This window comes from Urocitellus parryii, unplaced genomic scaffold (genome assembly GCF_045843805.1).
Source record: "Urocitellus parryii isolate mUroPar1 unplaced genomic scaffold, mUroPar1.hap1 Scaffold_40, whole genome shotgun sequence".
NCBI lineage: Eukaryota > Metazoa > Chordata > Mammalia > Rodentia > Sciuridae > Urocitellus > Urocitellus parryii.
Window position 1 is genome coordinate 1003609 of NW_027553586.1, and position 8854 is coordinate 1012462.

The following is an 8854-nucleotide window of genomic DNA, read 5'->3' on the forward strand; positions in this document are numbered from 1 at the left end:
TTAAAATTTTTGGGGGATACCAGGGATTGAACTCAGGGGCACTCAACCACTGAGCCACATCCCCAGACCTATTTAGTACTTTATTTAGAGACAGGGTCTCACTGAGTTGCTTAGCACCTCGCGTTTTGCTGAGGCTGGCTCTGAACTCTGGATGCTCTTGCCTCAGACTCGCAAGCAGCTGGAATTAGAAGTGTGCCACTGTGCCCAGCTCTAAGACCCCTTTTAAATGTCACTTCCTCCTCAGGTCTTCCCTTCCTGCTCCCCTGTTCTCTGTGGCATCCATCGCTTCCTACAGTGACTTTGTGCCAGGCTTTGAGCTGCTTGGGGACAAGGTGGGCATCTTACCCACCCTTGCCTCCCAGAAGGCATAGCACAGAGAAGCAACTAGGGCTGGGCACTAGGAGAGCCCCTCCTGTCTGGAGCTATGCAAGGTGTGCCCTTCTCTCCACAGGATGAGTGAAAGGGACGTGCAGGACTGGAACTCAGGCCAATGGCTACTGGCACTGTGCTTGATGTGGCTGTGGACCCTCCTGGCCTCTGCTTCCTTGCAGCCTCCAACTGCCACAGGTTAAGGGGAGGCAGCAGGGACTGGGAAGGAGGTTTTCCAGCACACCTGGAAAACTGGATAACACCCCACCCTGTTCCACACAGCGAGCAGATCGTGGAGGTAAAGTACAATCCATAGATTTCAGGGTTCTGACTCCTCCTTTGTTCATCACCCAGGCAACTGCTCCCTTCTGCTATCCCCGCCAGGAGGATGCCTGGGCAGACCCACTGTTCTCTGTCCCTTCCAAGCCAGAAGGTGTTCTGCAGGGAGACAGGCCCTCGGGTGGAGGCTTAAGTCTAGCCTCCTGGGCTAATTCTGGGGTTTTCCTTCTGGGATGGCTGAAGCCTATATAAGTGGATGATCCTCCCCACGCACTGTAAGCCCTGGGGCCCTTGCCCTCACCCTGAGAAAGCAGGGAGGTGGGGGCGGGACCTGCTTCCAGACTTCAGCTTTCTTCTGCTCAGACCCAGGGTCTGCCAAAGGGTGATGAGTGCGGCTTCACTGGGGAGGAACAGGAAGATTTCATCTGCTTCTTTCTCCCATGCCATTGGATTTTTTCTGTGTGTGATGCTGGGGATCAAACCCAGGACTTGATGCTGCTGGGCATGTGGCCCATCAATGAGCTAAAACCAAATCCCTGGAAATCTCTTAAATAACCTTCCCCCAGCCAGGTGTAGTGGTGCACACCTGTAATCCCAGTGACTTCCGAGGCTGAGGCAGGTTGAAGCCAGCCTCAGCAACTGAGAGAGACCCCGTCTCCCAATAAAATATAAAGGGCTGGGGGTGTGGCTCAGTGGTAGAAGGCTTCTGGGTTCAATCCCTAGTAGTTCCCGCCCAACACACACAAACAAGAAAGGAAGGAAGGAAAGGCCTTCTCCCTAGCAGGTAGAAGCGGCTCAAGGACCAACAGGTGGGTGGGAGGGGAGCAGGGCTGGAGGCCTGGACTGGGGACCTGATCTGATGTGGCTGGCCCCATCAGTCTTTGTAAATCAGGGCACCTGTGAGGTGATCGCTGCTCACTGCTGCTGCCACAGGAACCACATTGAGGAGCACTCCCAGACTGTAAAATGCTCCTGCTTTTCCAGCCAGGTGGATGGCACTATGTGGGCAAAGCCCTCCTGTGAGGATGGTGAGTGAGAAGCTAGGCCCTGGTCAGTGAGACTCTGAGCAGAGAGATAAGGAGGTCTGGTTGGGCCTTTTCATCTTCTGGGGATCCAATTTCATACCCATCTCAGGGCTTTCATGATCAGAGTCTCAAATGACGAGGCACCCTCTGGGGGACAGGAGGGCAGATATGACTATCTCTGTGTTATAGATAAGGAAAGCTCTTGTTGTGTGCTGTCCCTCACTGCCCAGCCCACACCGACAGACAAATTCCCTCATACTTTAGGTTTTCTGCCACACACAGCCTTTCAGACATGGGCTCTTCACCTACTGCTCTCTCACTAGCCTCTTCCACATGCTCTACACTCAACCCTGCCTTTACATGAACACTTGTGTTCCTTCACATCACCCTTTCCCACCTACCCACTCTGGCTTCTGTTCTCACGATTAAGTGGCATCTGAGTAACCATGCCCAGTGTGATCACATGCATGGCAGCTTGTGCCCTCCTGGTCTGTGGACCTCTGCACATGGTGCATAGTAGCTCACACACACCAAGCTGAAGATTGGTACCTCTGTGCCAATGATATGATTGCCTCAGAGACAACTTTACCGGCCTCCTTTCCCCCTCAATGTTTTTGGTGAGATGCTGGGACTTGTAGGATTAAAGTTGGTAGGGCTATGTCCCCAGTCCTCAACATTTCTTCCTCTCTGGGCATCCCAGAGTAGGCAGAAGACAAGGGAAACACTGGACTCCATGCCAGGGGTGTGTGGAAATGTGTACCTCATTCACAGACCCACCACCCCCTCTTGACTGCTTGCAGAGAGCTTAGAGATGCACTCCTGCCTCCTGCCCCAATAGCCTCTATCATCCTGCAGAGATGGTGGTGTCAGATGGAGCCCTGCCTGCCAGGGGAGGAGTGTATGGTGCTCACAGACCTGTCGGGATGGAGCTGCAGCAGTGGACACAAAGTCAAAACCCACTAAGGTATCCAGGTGGACACCTCATTCTACTCCTCTTCTTCCTCTTTCACCTGGGGCATCCAAGGGGGCACAGGAGCCCTGGGGATCCAGGATGGCATGACCCAAGTTGGTATCTGTGAGCAGTGAGATACTCACTGCATCCCCAGGTGGTCTTTCCATGTACAGTCAGACTCTGAGGACTGGTGTTAGGGCTCTGGATCAGAAATCCAGGAGTGTCTTTCTGACAGATTTTTTGATGGTCCATATGCCTTGTTTTCTCTTCTTTGCCTATAGTGAGTTTGCTTCTGGAAAACATCAAGTCTATACAAACAAAGTGGGGAATTGGGGAAGCTATCTAGATAATTCAGGGAGGAGTCTATCCGCCTACCTGAATTCCAGGTATAGTAGTCACTCTGCCCAACACTTCTCCATGGACTGTCCCCCCATTCCCACAATTCTAAACTCCAAACAGTTCATACCTCCCTTCCCCTAGTCAAATTGTTCTGTCTGCTGTGACAGCACCCAAGAGGATTATTATTTTCATGGGTTGTTGCCTATCCCATGAAACAAGGGGTAATTAAAATTTTATTAAAGTTGTTAGCAATTCCATGTGTGTCATGGTCAATTAGTTGCATCTCTTTGTCATCACCATTTGTACAGATGAGTGACAATGTGGGGCAAGCCAAGGCACTGCCTTCTACATTCCGTGCCCATCACCACACACATCAAACAGGCAAACAAAAAAGAAGAGAAAGAAAGGCAGCCTCAACAGTTTTGAAGAAGGCCACAATTTTCCCAGAGCACAGAACAAATGGAGCAGGGAGTTTGACTAGATGTAGAGCATCTTATCTGTAGGCAGAGAAAGGAGACAGCCATTCTGAATATACCTAAGCCTAGATGAGAGTGAGACCCACCACAGAGCTTGTGACATTTGTCACCACATTATATGTTTAGGTTTGTAGCCCATAAAGCCTACAATGTGCTTGCAATTTGTACAGTGACCTGGAAGCAAATAGTGGGTAAAGCGTGCCTGATTTATGTTTGCATGGTCCAGCTGGGCCACTTTTGCAGCCTGGACTGCTTCAGAAGCAAGGGACCAGCAGCAATGTGACCTGCGTATCCTGTAGAGTCTCTGGCACAATGGAATGGAACCACCTTGTCTTCTATTGTTTGCTGTTTAGGTAACACGATAGCTCTTAGGGATCACAGCCTGGACAGGAGAAGCTTGATTGAGCCTTGGACTGAAGAATGGCATCCAGTCATCACCCAGCAAATTTAGAGATTCACTTACCTGGACTCATGCTTCAACTCACTTACCTGGACTCATGCTTCAACTCTCTTGATTTTAATCAAGTCTCTAAGCAGATATGGATGGATCTCCAACCACATATCTTGAAGACTGTGCTCTGCTAGAGATAAAGAAGTTCAAGACACAAGTCCTTCCCTTAAGGAATATCTAGTTGGGCTGGGGAATTGAAGACATAATTTAGGTCATTGAGAGTCTATGGAACCATGACTTCTGAACCACCTGCTGAGGGCATGATAGGAGTTTGGGGATGAAATTTTCAAAAGCTCTTTGGCTACTCCCTGGTCACAAGGAACAGAGTTGAGAATTCACAATCAGCACCTTTCCATCCACCCTGATTCCATGGTAAACTGCTAACAAGCTGAAGGAAAGCTTTCTTCCTTATGCCAGGCCAGTAATCTCTCATTTGGATGGGATTGGATTGACTTGGGGAAGGAAAGCAATTAAGCGTCTGTGGAGTCACAGCATGTTTGAGCTGTGTTGTTGGGTATGGAATGCACAGGTCCTTAGAATCAGCCTCATCCAAGCACCTCAGGTCTCTGTTCATTTGTTTATTGTAACAGATAAGAAAGCTGGATGTGGTGGCGTGCACCTAATCCCAGCAACTCTGGGACTGAGGCAGGAGGATCACAAGTTTGAGGACAGCCTGGAAAATTTAGCAAGTCCTTGCCTCAAAATAAAAAGAGCTGTGGGTGTAACTCAATAGTAGAGTACTTGCCTAGCATACGTGAGAGGTCTGGGTTTGATCCCCAGCATTACCGAGAGAGAGAGAAAGAGAGAAGAAACTGAGCCCCAGAGTGCTGAGGTTGAGATGATTATCCCATGAGCTCACAGCCTGGTCTCTCAAATCTCTAAGACTGCAGACTTTCACTAGTGTGGACATTGGAATTCCAACCTAGACCTTCCTTATTACACCTGACCCTGTAAAGCATTGGCTGACAGTAGCAACATATTTCTTGGAACATGCTAGACACTTTGACCAAGTTTACTGTTCTCCTATCTGCAATAAACCAGAATCTTTACACACCAGGATGTAGAGTCACTCTGTCTCCACTCAGCCCTAAGCCCCCCAAATTCCAAATAGGCTCCATGATAACACAGAGGTCACTCAGCCCACTTGCAGTGGGGGTGCTCAGTTGGCATCCCCATTGCCTGCTTTGACCTGTCTCTTTTGTGGTCTTTAGCCTGTGACGCTCTCAGAGGTTCTGGTTCTAGGAGAAAGTCTGGGAGGAGTGTAGGGCTGGACAAAGTCCTGTCACTTTAAATTCACCTGCTGAGGTGGTAGGCTGGAGCCTTTGTCTAGGGCTGAGGATCAGCTGGCACCATATGATAGCTTAGATGCAGCCTCTGTGATGGTGGGGATCACCAGGGCTTTAGGGGTAGGGTGTCATCAGAAACCAACTGGGATGATGCCACTTTCTGATACTCAAGTTGGCAAATTAGATGATTTGGGACTAGTTTCAGTTCCTCCCTTTCTGTCTACCTCTTTATACAGTAGAATCAAGACTGATGTCTCCCTCACCCCACCCTAGTGTATTTTTTTCTTTTTCTTACTTTTTTTGTTAATGGGGTGAACAATGGTGCCAGCTTCTTGCTGGACTGTAAATATCAGTGCTCTGACAACTATAATCTCTGCATAGAGTGGGCTCTCAGGTGGGGTTGTCAGTGAGCTGATCAGAGCCATTCTTGCCTCCTTCAAGGCAGGGAAAGGACCTGGAGGAGGGGAGTAAAGGTTGACATACTATTCCTGGAAAGAGTTGGAGAGTAAATATTTTAGGCTTTGCAGACCACAAAGTGGGACACCTTCTCTATCAGATTGAGGACAGTTTGTTGCACATTCTTTGTTTTTGCTGTTTGTGTCATTTGATTTAAAAAAACTTTCAAAATTGCAAAAAAACTTTAGCTCAAATACAAAAAGCAACTCTTGGCCTTTTTCAGAAGGTCACTAACCCCAGTGAACCTCTGAAGTCAGGCCATGTTTGCAGCTTGGGATAGCTTCCCAGCCTCCTGGCCTGCCCTGGGTGCCATGGAAACCTGAACTTGAGGGCAGGGGTGGGTTTTGTTTTTCTCTGAATGCTCCTTTAGGGATGGGTAAGTTAATTATTTAGACTACAAGTGAGACAACTTTAGCAGAGTCAGGCAATAAAAGCTCAGAGGAGACTGCTTTCCTTTGACACATGCTGGGATCTGGTAGTTTATTTTATTAGCTCCTCAAAGACACATTTCCTCCAAACCTATTCATATATTTATCTGAAGGGCTTTGAAGGGTATCCTTTGCATGGCCAGAAAAGTCCCACATGAGAGGATCTGATGGAGAAGTTGTCCCACTTTCCAATAGTAGTTACCTGGGATCTTGTTTCCAACTAAGTCAATATTTGTGTGCATTTTGTAGCTGTACAAAGAGAGCCTAGAATGGTTTCCATGGATTGTCTTCCTCATCTCCCCTTAGTGTGCTGGGTCTCACATCCTCTGAGTTCACAGGCACCCTCTGCCCCTCAGCTGTGAAGGCCTTAGGAAGGTTGCTAGTTACAGATCACGTAATGGATTTCTGTTGTCTCCTGGCAGTTTCCTTAAGGTCTGTGAGTAACATCTTAATTAATGACCCTAGACAGTTGCACAGAGTTGATGCTGTAGCTTCCTAAAATCACAAGCTCACAGCTGGAAGGGATTTCAGGCCAGTTAGTTAACTCGCTCATTTATTAGATAAGGAAAGGGTGGCTTGGAGAGCTTAGATAATTTTCCCAAAGGTACGCAGCAGACTACTTGCTTGTTCTGCCCAGGGACCCACCCAGACATGTGATCTTTTCATTACTGCTCATCACTTTTTACCCCAGAACTGATGAGGGACCTGGAAAGTAGTTAGCAAGAATGAATGTGAAGCTAGGTGCTGTGGTGCACACCTGTAATCCCAGCAGCTCAAGAGGCTGAGGCAGGAAAATCTAAGTTCAAAGCCAGCCTCAACATTTAGCAAAACCCTAAGCAACTTCCTGAGACCCTGTCTTTGAATAAACTATAAAATATGCTGGGGATGTCGCTCAGTGGTTAAGCACCTCTGGGTTTAATCTCCAGCACAAAGGAAGAAAAAGAGGAGGAGGAGGAGAGAGGGATGAAGAAGAGAAAGAAAGAGGAGGAGAACTATTAACGAGAAAGAGCCTGGACACTTTCATGGCTTGAGTGCAAGAGGGCAGAAGAAAAATGGAAACATTTAGAGATATACACACAGAAAGAGGGAAGAAGCAGCCAGGTGCAGTGGGCACACATGTAATCCCAGTGACTGGAGAAGCTGAATCGGGAGGATCACAAATTTGAGGTCAGCCCAGGCAATTTAGCAAGATTCTGTCTCAAAATAAAAAATAAAAAGGGGTGTGGATATAACAGTGGTCAAGTGCCACTGGGTTCAAGCCCAGTACTGTATCACTTCACCACAACATCAAAACACCAGAGCACAGGACACAATAAAACAAAACTAATGCCATTACAAAAAGAATTGATTTTTGCCTTTTCTGGAGGAAATGGAATGGAGCCCCTGTTAACCGCTGAAAGCTGTGAAGCCAGCCCTGATGGCTTCTAGTTTCTTACAGTCTGCTACAGGAGTCTGTAAATGAAACTCCTTGGTCACCTTTCCTTGTTAATAAAGTTTTGTTGCAACAGAACCATGTTTATTTGTCTATTATTGCCTACTTATTATTGGCTACTTTTGTGCTATAATAGCAGAGTTGAATTTTTTTTAAAGAGAGAGAGGAGAGAGAGAGAGAGAGACAGAGAGAGTGAGAGAGAGAGAGAGAGAGAGAGAGAGAATTCTTTTAATATTTATTTTTTTTAGTTTTTCGGCGGACACAACATCTTTGCTTGTAGGTGGTGCTGAGGCTCGAACCCCAGGCTGCACCCAAGCCAGGCGAGCGCGCTACCACTTGAGCCACATCCCTAGCCTCAGAGTTGAATTTTTTAAAAGAGACCATATGTCCCCCCTCCCCCATAAAAACCTAAATAATTATCTGAGTCTTTATAGAACAATTTTGCCAATCCCTGCTAAAGTGTTTTTTTAAGCTTTCTCAATATGCACACTTCACAATCTGAAAAATGAGACTGCATTTTATTCCTGCTTTGGGGGGCCTGTTTGTTTGACACTGAGTGTGCCTGTGTCCCCTTTATTCCCTTCCATTGTCACTTGTGATACCTGAAAAGAATTCAAGACATCAAGACTAAGAGAGAGGGGCTGAGGCTATGGCCCAGTGGATAGAGCGCTTGCCTAACATGTGTGAGGCACTGGGTTGATTCTCAGCACTACATACAAATAAATGAATTAAAAAAGAAAGAAATAAAGACTAAGAGAGATGCCAAGAGAAGACTTGGAGCAGATAGAGCCTTCCCTAAGGTTTTGTCTCTCCATATATCAGTTCAGTTCATGCTTTCCAAGTTCATGTTGTTTCTACTTTTAAACTTAAAGAATATAACTGGAGGGGCTGGGACTGTAGCTCAGTGGTAGAGAGCCTGCCTCATAAGTGTGAGGCACTGAGTTTGATCCTCAGCACCACATAAAAATAAATAAATAAAGATATTGTGTCCATCTACAACTATAAAAATACTTTAATAAAAAAGAATAAACTGCATATGTACCTTGGGGTAATGATATAATTGTACATGCCTGTATGCTGCTGGTGTTTGGGGTATCTGTGGATTTTTGTATTTCCATACCTACAAGCAAGGATGACACTTGTATCATCAAACAAGTTCAGCACAGAGATGATTAATCAAGACAGATGGCTAGACCAGGGCACACTGGCTGCACACAGTCCAGCACATTATTGTACATTCCTCCTCCACCTGCTGGGGCTAAGATGGGACTTCATTACAGGGAAGAGAGGACTCATTTCTCTCTTCCCCCAGGGCAAGTAGCTAAACTGGGTCCTGATATCCTTAAGCTTGTGGTTTGTCA

General features: G+C 47.0%; 1 protein-coding gene across 1 annotated transcript; it reads left to right on the forward strand.

Moving 5' to 3' along the window:
* Positions 1-452: 452 nt before the first annotated feature.
* On the forward strand, positions 453-3845 carry LOC113186669 (TAFA chemokine like family member 3). The gene is given in 4 exon segments (XM_077794714.1): positions 453-567; positions 1527-1676; positions 2474-2645; positions 3794-3845. Coding segments are annotated over 4 exon segments (489 nt in total).
* Positions 3846-8854: the final 5009 nt, after the last annotated feature.